This window comes from Ailuropoda melanoleuca, chromosome 19 (assembly GCF_002007445.2).
Source record: "Ailuropoda melanoleuca isolate Jingjing chromosome 19, ASM200744v2, whole genome shotgun sequence".
NCBI classification, from domain to species: Eukaryota; Metazoa; Chordata; class Mammalia; order Carnivora; family Ursidae; genus Ailuropoda; species Ailuropoda melanoleuca.
The window spans coordinates 9,901,369-9,918,441 of NC_048236.1; the positions used below are offsets into that span (position 1 = coordinate 9,901,369).

At 40.4% G+C, this 17,073-nt stretch overlaps 1 protein-coding gene across 1 annotated transcript in view; it reads right to left on the reverse strand.

The window, feature by feature from the left end:
• The window catches only part of PKHD1 (PKHD1 ciliary IPT domain containing fibrocystin/polyductin), a 453,280-nt gene that overhangs the window by 360,331 nt on the left and 75,876 nt on the right, over positions 1 to 17,073 (reverse strand). Inside the window, exons 30-34 of the mRNA XM_034648265.1 lie at positions 15,256 to 15,391; positions 11,041 to 11,236; positions 10,260 to 10,327; positions 7,264 to 8,871; positions 4,900 to 5,043 (exon numbers count right to left, since the gene is read on the reverse strand). Of these exons, the coding sequence (XP_034504156.1) occupies positions 4,900 to 5,043; positions 7,264 to 8,871; positions 10,260 to 10,327; positions 11,041 to 11,236; positions 15,256 to 15,391 (2,152 nt within the window). The remainder of the gene's footprint in view (positions 1 to 4,899; positions 5,044 to 7,263; positions 8,872 to 10,259; positions 10,328 to 11,040; positions 11,237 to 15,255; positions 15,392 to 17,073) is intronic.

Below are 17,073 nucleotides of genomic sequence, written 5' to 3' on the forward strand. Positions count from 1 at the left end.
TACATTTTCACTGCTGTTCAGTACTGCATTGTGTGAAATTACTACAGTATATTTATCTATTCTCTTACCAATGGACTTTGGGCTACTCCCCAGTTTTTTCTACGACAAACACATACTAAATTTCCTCTAGGGTATGTGTCTTAAAGAAAATCACTTGTTCCTAAGGTAGGTACCAGTTCAACTTTAGGAGATAGTGCCATATTGTTTTCAAGGTGCTTGTGCCATTTTACTATAGCCTATCAGCCACAGTCATGAGTTTCCATTACTCCACATAACTGTCAGCACTTGGGATTATCAGACTCTTAATTTTGGCCAGTCCCATACAAATACAATGGCATCCCATTCCAACATTAATCTGCATTTGCATCATTACTTCTTAGGTCAAACAACTTTTTATATGTTTAGTCAGAACTCATATTTCCTCTTCTGTATAATTCTTCTTTTTGTCATTTGCCCTTTTTTATACTAGAACGTTTGTCTTTTTCTTATTGATTTGTGCTCTTTATATATTTTGGGTACTAATCCTAGAAGGTTATATGGTTACTCATACCTTCTCCAGGTTCTTGGATAGCCTCTTCATTCTCTTGATGGGATCTCCTGATTAACAGAAGTCCTTGATTTTTACATAATTTTGACTATCAACATTTTATGAAGAAGAAAAGCAATTATTTGAAAGTCTTTGACCCTTAGGCCATTTCTTTCTCACTCATGAGACACAATGTAAAAAGCATCAACAAGGCAGACTGGCAATAACCTTTAAGAGGAAGATAAACAAGTTTCCACATGAGACAGTTGGGGGGCAGCTCTGCTTGAAAACCTTAATAAAGTAAAAAAGAAAAAGAAAGAAAAATCTCTCCAGCTTCCTACCTCTGCAGCTAACCTGTCAATGCAAGTACGGAACAAATATTCCCAAGGACTATGGACTTGAACCCAAGCTGCCCCACCTACATCACAGCGCTGTGTGCAGCAAGGGGCACATGAGAAAAACACATGTGAGAAGGTTTACAGTTGTGCGATCACATCCAAATAGTATATGGCTGCTGGTACATTCCAAAGCACGTGACACATAGTAGGTTCTCTGTGAATGTATTCAGGATGAATTACAGCAATTAAGTTGGCTGACAATAGGACTCTCAGGTGGATAGAAAAAAGGTAAGCACTTGCCAGTTAGTAAGCCCTGGGACAAATATAGGCCCAACCCCTATAAAATAAAGAACTCATCATAGGTGATTCGGTGGATGCAAATTTGACAAGGTGGTCTATGAAAGGTACCCAGGGCTGGGGATCAGAATCCAAGGTTCTGCCACAAAATAGAACTGTGTGACCTCAATCACTGTAGCTTTTCATGCCTCATGGAAAAATTAAAGTTCCCATGAAGAAGCCATGCCATGTAATTCAACATATAAATGCAAGAAACACAAATATCAAAGATTTTGCTAATTTTTTTTAAAAATATGAAGTACTTTCATTTCAGTGAACAAGATGTTTTAGCAACCCGTCATATGAAAGACTACATCTCTTCTTTTGTTAGAAGCGCAAGTGGAGGAGAAAGGTCAATACAGATGACCCCAAAAGCAGCAAAAGCACTTCCTCAGAGCTCCACCTGTACCGCCCCTGCCCCACTGATGAAAGGAAACACATGAGCGGCCCTGTGGCAGGGGGACAAGCAAAACAATAATTAGGGAAGCCGGAGTTCTAGGCCCTCATCCACAACCTGGAATGAGAAACACCACTGTCTTCAGTGTGCAAAATCACACTAAGGAATAAAAGTCAGAACGGGCGTCAGAATTCAAAGTGACCTTAGTAAATTAGAGAAATTACAGAAATAAACAAAATACCAAATGGAAATAATAAGGCAGCAAACCACAGGAAAAAGAAATAATAAAACTCGTGTAAATATCAGATGAGGAATGTCCAGCTGTGCACAAGCATGTCAGAAAAAAAAAGAAGAAAAAGAAAAAATCCTTGGAATAATCATAGGTAACAGTAAGATTATAAACCAGCAAGACAACAATGCAGTTGTAAAAACAAATAACGGTGCCAGGTGCTATGCGGGCAATCCTCTGAGGCTTCCCAATAGGGCCAGAACTGGCTTACACAGAGGAGCTGCCTAGTTGGAGACTTCAAATCTGGAAAAAAGCTAGGAATTCAGAGAGGGCTCGGAAGAGAAACGCCAAAAAGTTTACTTGTTGGAAAGTTTCTGATTCATTAGGTCGCCCAAAAATTTGCATTTCTAACAAACTCCCAGGTGCTGCTGCTGCGGCTCCAGCAGCGACATTAATATAATATTCTCTGGGCACCTGGGTGGCTCAGTCCATTGAGCGTCCAACGCCTGGTCTCAGCTCAGGTCGTGATCTCAGGGTCCTGGGATTCAGCCCGCATCAGAGTCCACACTCAGCATGGAGTCTGCTTGACACTTTCTCTCCCTCTCCCTCTGCTTTTCCCTCTCTCCCCCTCTCTCTCTCCGTCTTTCTAAAATAAATGTCTTTAAAAAAAATAATATGATATTCTCAATAATAATGTAATTCTCAGTAATAATACCCTTGCGAACCAGGGTGTTAGAAGGACCGAGATGGGGGCGCCTGGGTAGCGCGGTCCTTAAGCCTCTGCCTTCTGCTCAGGGCGTGATCCCGGCGTTGTGGGATCGAGCCCCACCTCGAGCTCCTCCACTGGGAGCCTGCTTCTTCCTCTCCCACTCCCCCTGCTGTGTTCCCTCGCTCATTGGCTGTTTCTCTGTCACATAAATAAATAAAATCTTTAAAAAAAAAAAGAAAGAAAGAAAGAAAGACCGAGATGATTCAGCCTTCTGAAGGGCTAAGTTTGAAAAAAGGAACGTGGGGGAGAATCAATTAAGTCGAAGGATAGATTGCTCTGACAATGATAACTGAGAAACACGGCTGGCTAACCATTGCTGCTGGGAAATAGTCCTCTCCAAAAACCTTTTAAAATATAACAGATTCTTAACTAAATTAGTTATATGCAATCTTATCTGAAAGTAGGGGAATTATTAGCAGTTTCTAACAATTTGTGAGACACATTTTGTTTGATCATTTGATGTCCATTATAGACCTACTTTCTAGAAAAAAAAAAACCACAAACATGCTCAAAATGTTTTATCCAACTCAGGCAGTTGATAGAATCGGTGACTACCATCCTGGGTCTGAAGTAAGAAACCAATAGAGTTGACTTTCATCAGTTCCTCTCCATTTTTAGACACTGTAATTGAAAGTCTCTAAAAAGACTTTTTCTTTTTTTATGAAAGAGGAAAATAAGTCCAATTATCCATTTCCCAAGTAAATGAGCTGCTCCTGCACAATCAGTGGGTGTTTCGTGACACCTAGTGGCAATGGTCAGAGTTACAGCTTCCCGCTTGTATTTTCCTTTTTTAAAAAATCAAGGCATTTAGAGAAGTGCTTTTCTAAAATTAAATCAGATCTTTTAAAATATAACAATTTCTATTCATCTTCTTCTATAAGTTATCAAACTTCCAATATCACAATTTACCTGTCCCAAAAATTTCAATGATTTTTATTTTGTACTTCTAATTGAAATTGTGTCTTGACATAATACCAAGGAGCTTTAAACAGTTAACTTAAGATGTGTATGTGTGAAAGCCTTTTTAAAAGACTGTAGCAGTATTAGTTAAATATTGGAACCTAGAAATATGGAGTCTTGGTTTTCTGTTTCCACAACTTCCCAATTCATTTATTCTTTCATCAAGCATTAATTTCACACATTTGCTGTTCCAGCGCTTGTCTATGCACAGGAGGGAGAGTGGAGAAGGAAAGAGTCAACATCTTAAACTTAAATCTTCTACTGTGTCTTAAGTTTCCTATTGTGGAATCTTCAGTGGAATAGATCTCTCTTCCATAATGCTCTGTTTGTATATATGGTGGGTAACAGGAAACTGTTTTAAACAAGGATCATTACTCTCTACTCTCTCCCCCCTTCCCCTTCCTGAATAAGACAATCTAATGTAAACTGCCATCACCAATTACTCATCATGGAATTTTTGTCCAAGCTCAGACAAAGTGATGCTTTGATCACTTTGTAAATCCTTCACCCACATTCAAGTTACAGACACAAGTTAGGAATATAATTTCAAGCCTTATTCTGAAAGCATGTGTAAGGTTTCTAAGCACATAGGTACAAAATCTATGATTATGCAAACAAGTTAATCACCTGGCTAAGCTGGTCCTCTAGTGATAATGGCAACTTCTTCCCTTTGACTTTTTTTTTCTGAAGCTCCATGGGTAATGACTCACTGATAGAAAGCCCCTTCTTGGGACTATCAAGCTTTGCACCTTTCTCTCTAACTAAGACACACCTTCCTGTAGCCCGATTTACATGATGGCTGTGATGCTTAAAGCAATGAGAGATCACAGTGTTCTACTGAGTAAATACGTGGGCATTACAGAAGAAGAGGACGGTGTTCATGTTGGCTCTTTGGCATCTAGTAAGAATTCTAGAACTGGGCGCACCAGGGAAATATGCAAGAGATCTCCAGCTCACTGATCTAATCCCTAGACCAGTACCTCCAATAAGCAGATGTTTTCAGCAATTCCATCCCAAAACAAGAGATTGTTTTCCCCATGATATCTAAGGCTGTCATTGAAACTAGTATTCAGAACTCACAACTACTTTCTCCATCATTGTATGACAACAGTCGAGAACACGGCTGATAAATTTTCCATTGCCATCAAGAGGACAAATGTTACTATGAACCATTTTAATAGGCAGTCCCATCTAACATTTTAGATGGGGAATAGAGAAATCCTCTTCCCAAGAACACATAGAAGAATTGGGGATCAATACAGCATTGATTACAGAAATGCAGTTAACTAAAGAATATCATTTTTATATACACTCTTAAAAAAAATATGTGGCATTTGTACACACCATCCAGGGGCAAGACCAAGCAGCTGAAGGCTGACACTGTAGCATTAGCCAAGACCTGGCAGGGAGCGCCACACACAGCAGCTGAGATGTTCCCTGGAGAAAATCCTGCTCCAAACACATGCACAAGCCTTCCACCCAGGCAGCCTTCAAAACAAAATATAAGTTCGTGATTACAAGCACAAAGGTCTCTTTCTTTACTTAACTCAAAATTCAGATCCATGATTTGTTGCTGCCCCTCATTCTTCCTCTGCCCTCCAGGATCCACACAATTGGCTGCCAGTTCCGATATCCTTAGCGTCTTCCCACTAAGCCCTGGCCTCCAGATCCTGGAGTCCTTGTTCTGTCAGATTCCAATCATATTCAACCATCTATAAAAATGTAATAACTTTTATAGACAAAAGTAATGCTTATTTATCATTCTCACATTTTTTTATACCAAAGAGTATACAATGGAAGTAAAAGTTCCACTGAACCACCTAGGTCACTCCTCAGAGGTGGCCACGTTTGGTTTCCGGTGAATCCTTCCAGAATTTTTTAAGCATCTATATTTTTATACAAAGAAATATTTTCTAGGGGTGCCTGGGTGGCTCAGTCAATTATGTGTCTGACTCTTGATCTTGGCTCAGGTCTGAGATCCCACAGTCATGAGTTTGAGCCCTCCATGCCGAGCATGGAGCCCACTTAAAAAGAAAAAGAAAAATCTTTCTATATATATTCTTCTACAGTGTGATTTTTTTCTTTAAAGATAGAGCATAGACAATTTTCCAAGTATGTGTGCATGTATGCATGCTACTTAATTCCATCATTTGATTATGCAACAATTTATTTAGCAATTTTCCTATCAATTGGTTCTTTCTTTACTTCTCCTCTCTTGCTATAATTAATGGTGCTGAGGAACTGTACATTTATTTGCATAGAACCGTTGAAAACTGTTAGAAGTGGGATTTCTAGGGGCGCCTGGGTGGCTCAGTCATTAAGCGTCTGCTTTCGGCTCAGGGCATGATCCCAGGGCCCTGGGATCGAGCCCTTCATCAGGTTCCTTGCTCCGCTATGAGCCTGCTTCTTCCTCTCCAACTCCCCCTGCTTGTGTTCCCTCTCTCGCTGGCTGTCTCTCTCTCTGGCTGTCTCTCTCTCTGTCAAATAAATCAATAAAAAATCTTAAAAAAAAAAAAAGAAGGGGATTTCTAGGTCAAAGGAAATGTAAGGTTTTAGATTTGTCGAATATTGCCGAATTTCTCTCCAAATAATGTTGTGCCAGTTTACACTCCTACCAGCACTGTAGGACTGCACCTGTCTCTGATGGATAAAAGTATGACAATTCTAAACAAACACCATGTTTTGCTTCAGTCTGAGAACCAAAAAAGATAAATGTCACCGGGACTCTCAGATATGTGGCAACCTGGGTCCACACTGAGAGAGTTCCAGTGCCTACATCCCTCAGGTCAAGTCTCGGTGGTTCTTCCAGCCACCTGACAAACCCAAGAAGAACTCTTTGCTTAGGGTGCATTTCATAGCCCTGCTCTCTCATCATAAAAATCAGGGAATCTTAGAAGAAAGGGGAACTAGGGAGCATCCAGCCCAAACCCCTTTATCCATAGAAGATGTACCCCGCTAAATTACTAAAATACGCGGGACTGAAATCCCAATTCCTATAGCATTCCACCCAGCCGAGGCCAAACGAATTTGTTCTAAGAATTGGCTCCAGTAGAACTTCATCAGTGTAAGATTCCGCTCCCATAATCTCCTCTGTACTTTCTGCATCACGGTCAAATGTGAGCAGTCTCAAGTGCAGTAAGGCTTTACCTGAACAGAAACCAAAACCATCACTGGAAGAAAAGGCAAGGCAAATTTCAGTATATCTATCTAAAAGGAGAAAAGAGTTCAACCAATGCAATCATACTATGCAACTGGCCTCTTATTGCTGGGGTGTGGATTTGTCTGTGAAATAATTCCAAAATGATAAAAGTTAACGATATTTAATAAGTTTTAAATAATTCAGGTTGGCATAGAGATCTAAAGAGAGGTGAAGGCATCTATGTACTACTTACTTGATCAAATTATGAGCTCTTCCAGATGGAATTATTGAAGACACAAATTAAATCAGGTTAAGGAATCAAATTAAAATAAAATTATACTTATGGAATCTGCACAAATTCCTTGATTAAAAAAAAAAAAAAAACCAAAGCCTCATACAGGGGGCATGCCAAAGACAAGTTTTAGGAGGAAACACAGGCCAATCAGGCTTCTCTCTCCTTCTGTCTTTCAGATTATGGTTGATTTCCTACATTTTAGAGTGATAACAGTAGCTATTAATTCACTTACATAAAAAAGAAAAAAGAGGCCTGTCTTATTTGCTTGACTTACCAAAGTTCTCAGTCACTGCCGAAATAGTGACTGTGGATGTGAAGACCAGGACAGATGAGGCCCACCCCCTCGTGCGGTCGTACCCTCTGACTGGGTACTCCCCAGCAGGAAGGGATGTGACCACACACTGGAGAACTGTGTGGTTGCCAGACACACCCGCACAGGGTGACATCCCAATAAAAATGTCAACATTCTCAGCTCCTGAGACTTGGGCCACCACAAAGGTTAAGACATCATCAGTCTGAGAAATAGAGAGTAATTGTGGGGTGAAGGCATTGCTGTAACCAATGACACCCATGTGGTATGAAAGTCCATCTACCTCGATGACCAGGCCCACAGAGCCATTTCCTGCAGGCACAATGCACTGGATGAGCTCGGAGCTGATGCTCACTGTCAGGCAGGGCTGCTGGCCAACGAAGACTAGTGTGCTGTTCTCTCCTCTCAGAGCTGTGCCCTCCATGGTCAAGAGGCTTCCACCATGGATGCTGAAATTCTTGGGGGAATAATGAAACACTTGAGGCAAAATGTAGAAGTGTCTAGAAACATTACCAAAACAAGCATATCCACTTCTGGTACGAAAAACTGATACGTAGTGGAGTCCTGGGGTCAAGTCTCTTATCCAGCATGCCACATGGCTTGAATTAAAGGAAGTTACAGCACAGGGAAAGTGATTATCCACAAACACCATTGGCTCATCTGCTGTGATGTCTAACTTCTGACCCCTAATCAGCACCATGGTCAGAGACCCACTGATGTTAGTGGTCAAGGAGTCCACGATCGGAGTTGTCTCTTCCTGCAGAAAAACAGTGCAATTGCCCTGACACTCGCTGGGTAGCCCATTGACCAGGACTGAGATGTTCAGGGTGAAGGAAGCATCAGGCAAGGGGTCACCCACTCTGTTAATCTGGCAGAGGACTGTCTGGTCCCCCAAGCTCAAAATCACACAAGTAAATGGACCTGAAAGGTCCACCTGAACTGATCTCTTCCTAGAGTTGAGAGCCAGTCCCCTCACTGTGAGTACAGTCCCGCCACAAGCAGACCCATGTGTCGGCAAGATGGCCATTATCCGAGGTGTCATCACAAATTGTTGGAGCACTGCAGACATGTTCGCAAACCCCATCTGCTTTTGACGTACTTGGAGAGGATAGATGCCTGCCTCGAAACTCTGAAGAGGAAAGGAGCACCCAGACAGGCTCATGTTGCTCCTTAAAGACTGTGTCTCCAGATCACAGCTGAAGACCCCCAGAAGAATCACTGAGCTGGGGAGGTTATTTCCTTCCACAGAGAGCCTCAGGCTGCTATTGGTCATTTCTCCTTGCACGGCAGTGACCACTGGTGTCCTTGCTGCTTCATATATGAAGGTAAAGCCTTTCCCCACCAGGCTGGGTAGGGGTCCTCGGGCAAAGGACACATTGCCAGCCCAGACTTCCACAGGGGCTGGGACAGCAGGAACGTCCGCAGGAGGCAGCTGGGCAATGGGTGGGGTCTCACACTGGATGATTGTCTCCGTTAAGAGGAGGATGTCACAGGTCCGATTACCCACAAGCACCCAAACCAGAGCAGGGTCCCTGCTGAACCCTATTCCCGAGATACTGAGGATGGTTCCACCTAAAGCATGAATATTGAAAACAAAACTTAAAAGCTGATATTCAGAACTCACAGCACTCACAGCACGTACGCAAACCCCAGAGCAATTTAAGTGGAAGGTGGGGTGTTAGCGAAACCTCAGTGACTTCACCTCACCCCAACAATGTTAAATTTGTGGCAGGAGTTAGATGGGCTGAAATTCATGTAATAGTAAAATGATGTAAATTGTTATATAGGGATGTTTATAATACTTCAGACAAACTTTTCAAGCGTATTTATAGATCCTAGAAGGCACTTCTATCACTGTATACACTAATGAAAAATCTAATTTCTAGAAGTGTTCTTATCACTGCTATGTTATGTGGCATGTTAGTCTGTAATAATACTTTATATAATTATTATGTAGAGAGAGTATATGCGTAATGTCTATGTTAATGGAAATTCAAATTCCTGAGTCTTCCTGTCATTTGCCATATGATCTCACATATTATTCCATATTATTTTCTGTGTTATGATGTAGCATATATGTAGATTGTTCTGTATATACTCAACTTATACACTAATAAAAAATCCAGTTTGTCGAAGTCTTTAACTTATCTTCTATATTATTCTATGCGATAGTCCGATAGTCCATGTATTACGTAGGCATATGTCCGTGTGTGTGCATGTGTGTGTTTGGAGACATCTCAAGAGCCACTGAAATACGGAAACATGCTTGTGATCCCGCTACTATATTCCTAGACTTTGCCTATCTAGTTGAGGTACAAGCTAGCCCCATCTTCAGGACAGGGGTTGGAGGAAGGTACCTCATATCATGACTAAACCCGTGGTACAGACAAGGAACTTTAGAAAGGATTTTACTATACTCCGAAAGGATAAAGCATTATTGCATACACTATCACAATGATTGTTCACATGCAGATATATAGCTTTCAATTTTTTTCTAAAAATGAATAGTTTTCCAGATTTTTGTCTTGTCCTTTTATCTCCTATATTGACATTTGTGTTTCTAACTCTTTCTGGGTCCTTCATCTGCACCCCCAGAGGAAAGTGAAGACACCAGACTCATTCTTTCCCTCCTTGCACCTCCAGTACCTAAAAGGATAACATGATTGCTCTTCCCTTGTTTTTCTAACATCCTCTAGATGTGTACTATCCATTGGATGTTGCAGCCTCCTTTCATCAGAAGAACAAAACCAGGCACATCTTGTCACAAAAATTCTTCAATTTCCTGAGCTCACTGGGGCTCACCGGTTTCCACCCTTCAAAGTACATCACTCAATTCCCAAAGCACAAGGAAAGCTCCTCACCCCGATGCCCCATCTCTGGTCTCACTGGTTCAAATCCAGGAACAAAACCTGAATATCCAGTGAACAGACCTGCTGAATAAATGGTAGACAGCCACTCACCCAGAAGGGACCCACAGCAAGGCTCAATGCTGAAAACTTCTGTGATGTACTGGATGTGAAGATCAACCCTGCAGAGAACGGGGAGATTGTTATAAAATAGCTGAGTCAGAAAGAGAGAAAGGGAGTAGCAAGACAGAGAGACATGGGTATTTGGGAGAGAAGAACAGACAAAGGGAGAAGTGATGGAGAGCACATGGGAATGGCACTGCCTCACAGAAAAGAAAGGTCACAGTGGGGAGAAAATGTTGTGTGGGATATTTTCCTAGCTGGTACCATGTGGTGGCATCAGCCCCACACAGTTTAGCTAACTTCCTGGAATGAGGAGAGGGAACTTCTGGAGAAATACTAGGCAGAGGGACTTTGAGGCAAAGAGGAACTGAGCACAGCTTGGGCAATAATTGAAAGCCATTTATTCAAAGCCCTAGACACTATGTTATTAAAGGTCTTATGTAGTCACAGACTCTAATTAAAACACAGAATATTTCCCCAACGCATATAAATTCTCACCTCACCCCCACCTTAACCAGAAGCCATGACATCCTAGTTCCAGAAAGTTCTCTCTTCCCCAACTAATGAACCAAACATTGCCCTTGGATTGGTCTTGAGAGTGAATAGTCCTGGAGGGTCTCTAAGATTTCTTCAAGTTGTATGATTCTCATGTGCTTAACACCTAACTTCAGAAAAAGGGGGGAAGTGAACACCTAACTCAAAGCCAGGATTCCTCGACTGAATCACCAGACCGTCAAAGAGACCTACAATGAATGGCCAGCATCCACCTCACCCTCGTGAGCGCATGTGGAGCCCATTGATGGAGACCGAGATCCTGTGAAGGCCGGCGGGCAGTGGGGGCAGCACCACCTCCAGGCCCTGAGGCATCTGCACGTGAGCTGCAGCCATAGCGTCCTGAACGTGAACGTCCACATCCAAATCAGTGTCGTTCACCAGAAATGCCATTCTGATGAAAAGGGTCTCACCTCCTGCATTGAAAAGAATCCATTAGCCTCTGTGATGTAGGTTTATGGCCTCAACCATTTATTCGAGCTAAACCTATCTTTCAGGATTAAATACATGATCAACCCTGTGCATACCACCCATGATCAACCCTGTGCATACCACCCTAACTGAGCATTTCAATGCCAGTCGAATTTTTTTCAGAAAACTTTTAGGAACTCTTAAAATAATAGAGCCACTTCCTCTAATCTCATGAGACCATGACCTGAGCCAAAACCAAGGGTCGGACACTAAACTGACAGAGCCACCCAGGTGCCCTCCAAGTCCTTTTCTTTAACTTTCACTTTGCTTCACTTACACTCCGTGTACATTGAGCCCCTAATAATGCTGTGTAGGAGTGCAGTGCCACAGAGCGCAGACCCCTTACACACGTGCCATCCCATTTCGTCCTCACGCTGTCCTCATGACATCCTGCAGAGCGAGCAGTTTGTAGCACTGGCATTCAGCTTTCGAGGAAAGTAAGGTTCAGCAGCCAAAGTGTAACAGCTACTTAAGGGAAATATCAAGGCCTAAACCCACTCCTCTCTTACATTTCAATACCTTTTCAGTTTAATTAGCAACTTTACTAAAATGCCATGTATGCTACCGACACTTTAATTCAATTCCTTTTACCATAAAAGGTTATTGAGTACCAAGAAGAAGATGCCACAAAGGGCATAAAAATAATTTAAACATAGACCTTGCCTTCAAAGAGACCTCAAAGGTAGTAAAAGAGGTGTTAAAATAGCTTCAGTACAAGACATGTTGTAAGAGGTGAAAACCAAGCAGTGGGCTTGTTCAAACCACACCAACATTCTGAATATCAACAAAGACTTCATGGGCAAGATAGAGCTTGAAATTCTCTTTGAAAAATAAATCCCAAGAGGAAGTGATAAACAATCGGGGGTTCACAATTCAATTCTAAAAACTTCACAGTTTTATCCAAAGTCTTTTGTAGCACTTTCTCATTTAATCATCCAGTGGCTTGGAGAGAAGATAAGAGAATTGGGTGACTTTCTGGTAGACAAGATACATGTGCATAGCCAGGGACTCTATGGGACTAGGTAAAGTTGATGGTGGGTGTATGGCTGAAGACCAAGAAAGCAATCGTAAGGGGTCTTAACCTAATTCAGTAGACAACAGAGGCCTCCAAAGGTTTCTAAGCAAGAAAAGGGTGTGATTGAACCTTTCTTCCAGTCTATTAGGTTAATTGGAGAGATAGGGGAGGAGAAATTCAGTCTTCAGACAACGGAGTCTCAACAAGAGCCAGAAATCAAGCATGCAATGGCAAGGGTAGAAGTAAATATATGTACCTTTACTGTGTCTTATAGAGACGCAGCGCAGGCCAAAGCATCTCTAAAACTTCTTTAGCTGCTAACACTTTAGACCTAGAGAGCTGGCATCTACAGGACAGCACAGCTAACAGGTGAGGAGGAGAGGGGCTCCTTGAAAGAGAGAAGGCAAAGACCAGGGGTTGTGGGGTGTTGGGAAGACTGACTCAACGTTCAAATCCTTGCTCTGCCATTTTCCCACCCGTGTGACTTTGGATGACTCACTTTGGGCTCTCAGAGCCTTGGATTTTCCATCAGTGAGATGGTAACAATGCCCTCCTTGCTGTGAGGATTAAGTTAGACATCCTAGGACAGTCTCTGGTAGAGTACAGCATTCAAAAACCCACCGTTACCTTCATTTTCTTTCTTGCTCCACACCCTCTTTACTTCTTGATAGTCTTCCCAACCTCATTTCTACTGTGAAGTCTGAAACCTCAGTGTAGTGATTTTGAAGGATTTCAGGGTTGAGCAAGAAAAAGACATGACCATGATGTGGCAGGAGCATAAAATTGAGCTTTATTTGGGTGGCGCTTTGACAGGTTTGCATGGTTACCAAAATCTCACAGCATGAGACCTTCCAGAGGCAACAATAGGAGACCACCACCCAGAAGAGTAGGAAGGCAAGGGAAGTCCCCAGGGAGAAGGGGAGGGGGGCTATGTGTTTAGATGATGTCACTTAGTCCCTGGCTTGGAGACTTCCAGAGGGCATCAGTGGCTTAGAGTATTTTATAGCCCCCAAGATTATCTCACCTATTGCTAGCAGATATTGGATACAGTTTTGCAGGGTATGCAAAATGGACAGGCTCTAAAAGGCTAAAAATCTGGGGTTTCTTTGGGGGGGGGCTATATTTTAAATAATTGGTTATGTAAAAATTTTAGTTTGACATTGGCATGTTTTTGAGCAAATGGGGCCCAGCCTCCTGTCAAGAAGTAAACAACATAGGGCCAATATACACAGGACATCTTTGGCTTATCTATGTAACAGTCAGTATCTGGAAGAATGATACCATTCACTCAATAAAGTGTTTGTTGAGTACTTCCTCAACGTTGGCTCCTGAGTTTGGTTACTTTTACCTACTTTACCTCCAATTTTCACAGTAACCTTGAAAGAATTATTCCCACCTAGCAGGCAGAGACACTAAAGATAAAGGCAGTTAACTATCTTGCCCCAAGGAGTGGCTGAACTTGGATTTATTCAGATCCAGTACTGCCCAACCGTAAACACCACACGAATGGCTCTGCACATCAGATTCTTCTTCCCCCTCCCCCGTCCCTCCCTCCTCTCTTTCTTCAATTTCATCTTCGCTTCACTGTTCTCATCAACATCATCATCTCCTGGGTGGAAATTTATAGAATTGCAACTTTCAAAGGAGCCTTTCCCAATAGGCTGCCACTCTTTGGGGATTTTATAACATGTTCTTTATTCTGCCGGTAGAAAGATTTAAATGCAAGATGAAATTCTGCAAATCATGCATCATGTTGTATACATCAATAACATGAACTCCTTGGGTTCTTGGTCAGTTGTCAAGCTAATCCTAGATGCCTCTGAGGCATTGATGTAATGTACTAATTCTTTTCATTATAGATAGGAAATTGTATTAAAAGCCAAAATCACTGAAATCTGGAGAGTACGCAGAACTCCCTCCTCTCTTTCCTACTTTGTTGGGGAGAAGCTATACCACTAAGGAATTTTATACATTTTGGTTGCCTGAGGCATCCAATTCTTTTTCTGCACTAACTGAGCTGAATAATATTGAGAAGCTAAAGGACACTTCTCTTTATTTATGTACACTTGAGCAATGGAAAATGAAAATAGTACCAGAAAAATTGAGTCCGGGCTTTTTCTTTGGGAAACGTGTTGGCCTTTTGTAATAAATCCTTAGATATGGCTGCCATAAACTCTCTGTTATCTGGCATTCAGTTAACCAGAAAGGCATGTTACCTGGTACTTTTCCAAATCGATATGGTGTGACATAATAATAAATTGTTATAAATCCATTCTGTCATATCATCTGAGTTATCAGTGAAAGATTAAATTGTTTCAAGTAGTTCTATGCTGAAGAATTCCTTCTTTTTATACATTCTATGTCTCAAGGAATAAGAATTCTTGGTTAATCAGAACACCTTATTCTCTAATCATATCAAATAGCTACTGCAATAGAATCTGATGCCAAAAAATGGTATTTTATAGTAAACTATGCAGTGGTTAACTGCTTAGACTCTGTAACCAGAGTGCTTGGGTTCAAAGCTCAACTCTGTCACTTGCTAAAGGTAACATCTTAGACAAGTTATTTCAGTTCCCTATTCCTTAATTTCTTAACCTATAAACTAAAGATAATAATCCTATGAATTAATGGCAGGGATTAAAATCTATTACATGTTTGTGCTATCATTAGCATATACTAGGTGCTCAATAACTGTATATTGAATTGTTACCTTTGAATTCTCATGTCATTTTCATGATGGAAATGGTCCCAATTTTAGAGGAAAAAATAGATATAAGGAGATTTACTCAGTGATGGCTAAAATGAAAATAGCAGTGTTCCAGTTTTCAGAAAAATAATTTCCACTCAAAATATAATGCTATCTTCAATATAATTAAGAGACCATTGTTTGCATTCTTTATAGGATCAATGGTCTAAAATAAAAAGATGCTGCAATATCATGTATTTTACCTGCTATGTTGCTCCTGTTTCTGCTCAGAGACATGATCACTGGATTTAAAGAGGAGACATATGTAAATGCCATGGGAAGAACTGCAGAATGGTCCCCTGTAATCACAGTCAAATTCACAACAGGTCCATCCTTCCCCTGAAAAATCAATTTTTAAAATCAAACCTCCGTAAATAGGACTGACTTGAGAGAATTCCATATAGAATTAGTTTAAAAGGTTAATTTCAAGAAAATTATTTTTTAAAAATATATTGCCACTTTCAAGTCTTTCACTCACTCTCTCTCTCACACACTCACACATACACACAGTGATAATTACTTAGAATAGGCAAGTGTGGCAACCAACTGATGAAAGAGTAAATAAGAATGATTTGCAATTAACACACTAATTGGTTCTTCAAAAAAAATGGCAATTTCAAATATATCTATACCTAGCTAAACTATTCATCAAGTGTGAGAATACATTCAGACATGTAAGTACTCAGAAAACTTCCCTCCCACATATTCTGTCCTAAGATGTTTCTTTAGGCTATGGTCTCATAACATAAACAACAGCCAAAAAAGAAGATATGAACTCCAAAAGACAGTGAATCTACCCAGGAGAGCAATCAAGGGAAGTGCTAGGATGAAATCTGTAGAATAAACCAAGAAAACACCAAGTTAGATTGAGAACAGAGAGCCTCCAGGAAAAAGAGTAACTGATGTGATGGGATTTTTTTTAAGATAGAGAATTTTTATTACGAGGAAAACATATTAGGAAAAAGAATTAGAAACTCTAAGAAAAAAAATAATCTATAAAAGAAAAAATATATTACCTGATTCTGCCCATGTCATTAAAATAGTTATAATAATGTAAACACGGTTTATTGATTTAACAAAGAAATGGTACTGTAACTACATTCAAAATAATTAAAAGTAGTTGTTTCAAAAAGAGGAACTTGAAGAATGGCACAGAGGGGTAGGAGAGCAGGATTGTTTTACTATTTTCCTTTTATACTCTGCATGTATTAATTGGATCAAAATTTAAAGTTTATCTTTTAATGCTATTCTGTCTAGCAAAAGAAATATTAACCATGCAAATTTTACCAAAAGAAATTACAGATAACTGGATACTACATATCAAAAGCTTTAGGATTTAGATTAATTTATCCTGAGAAAAATAAATGTGCTCCAAATTGTAGTGGGATGATCAAATTTCTGTTGCTTAAAATAGAATATTTTGAAAATTATCTTAATGTCCAGTAATGGGGAAGAGTTAATTTACCGTTCAACTATATATTGGAATTCCATAAAGTTTTTATGTAAATGTGAACATGTCACAATATTTGAATAATTAGATAAGACAAAAATGTAGGGCCAGAGATCAAAAATGATTCTGAAATTTCTCTTTTTATTTGTTCAGTAAACAGTTCTCCTTTGGGTTCATGAGTGTGTTGAGAATGTTGATGACACTGAACGATGAAGAGATAGTTCACCTTCCACTGTGAGCATGACTCTCAACGACAGCACCAAGGAAGAGTATGGACTCAAATCTCCTAGGAGGCTATGAGATGGCACTAACTGAAGAAGAAAGGGAAAGCTAAGGGACTTGTTTTTAAGGGAAAAGAGAAGCAGAAGGGAAAAATTAGGAAGATATTTTATAGGAACCAGAAGTTCTAGAAGTTTCTAAGTCCCACCATTCATATCCATGCCAGAAAACAAAATTGTTAATGAAAACTACTTGCTTAAGAGAGAAATGAGATGATAATATATGTAAGTTTTGCAAATCAATACTCAGAATGTACACTAGATAAAATCATTTTTTCTGCGGCATTATTATT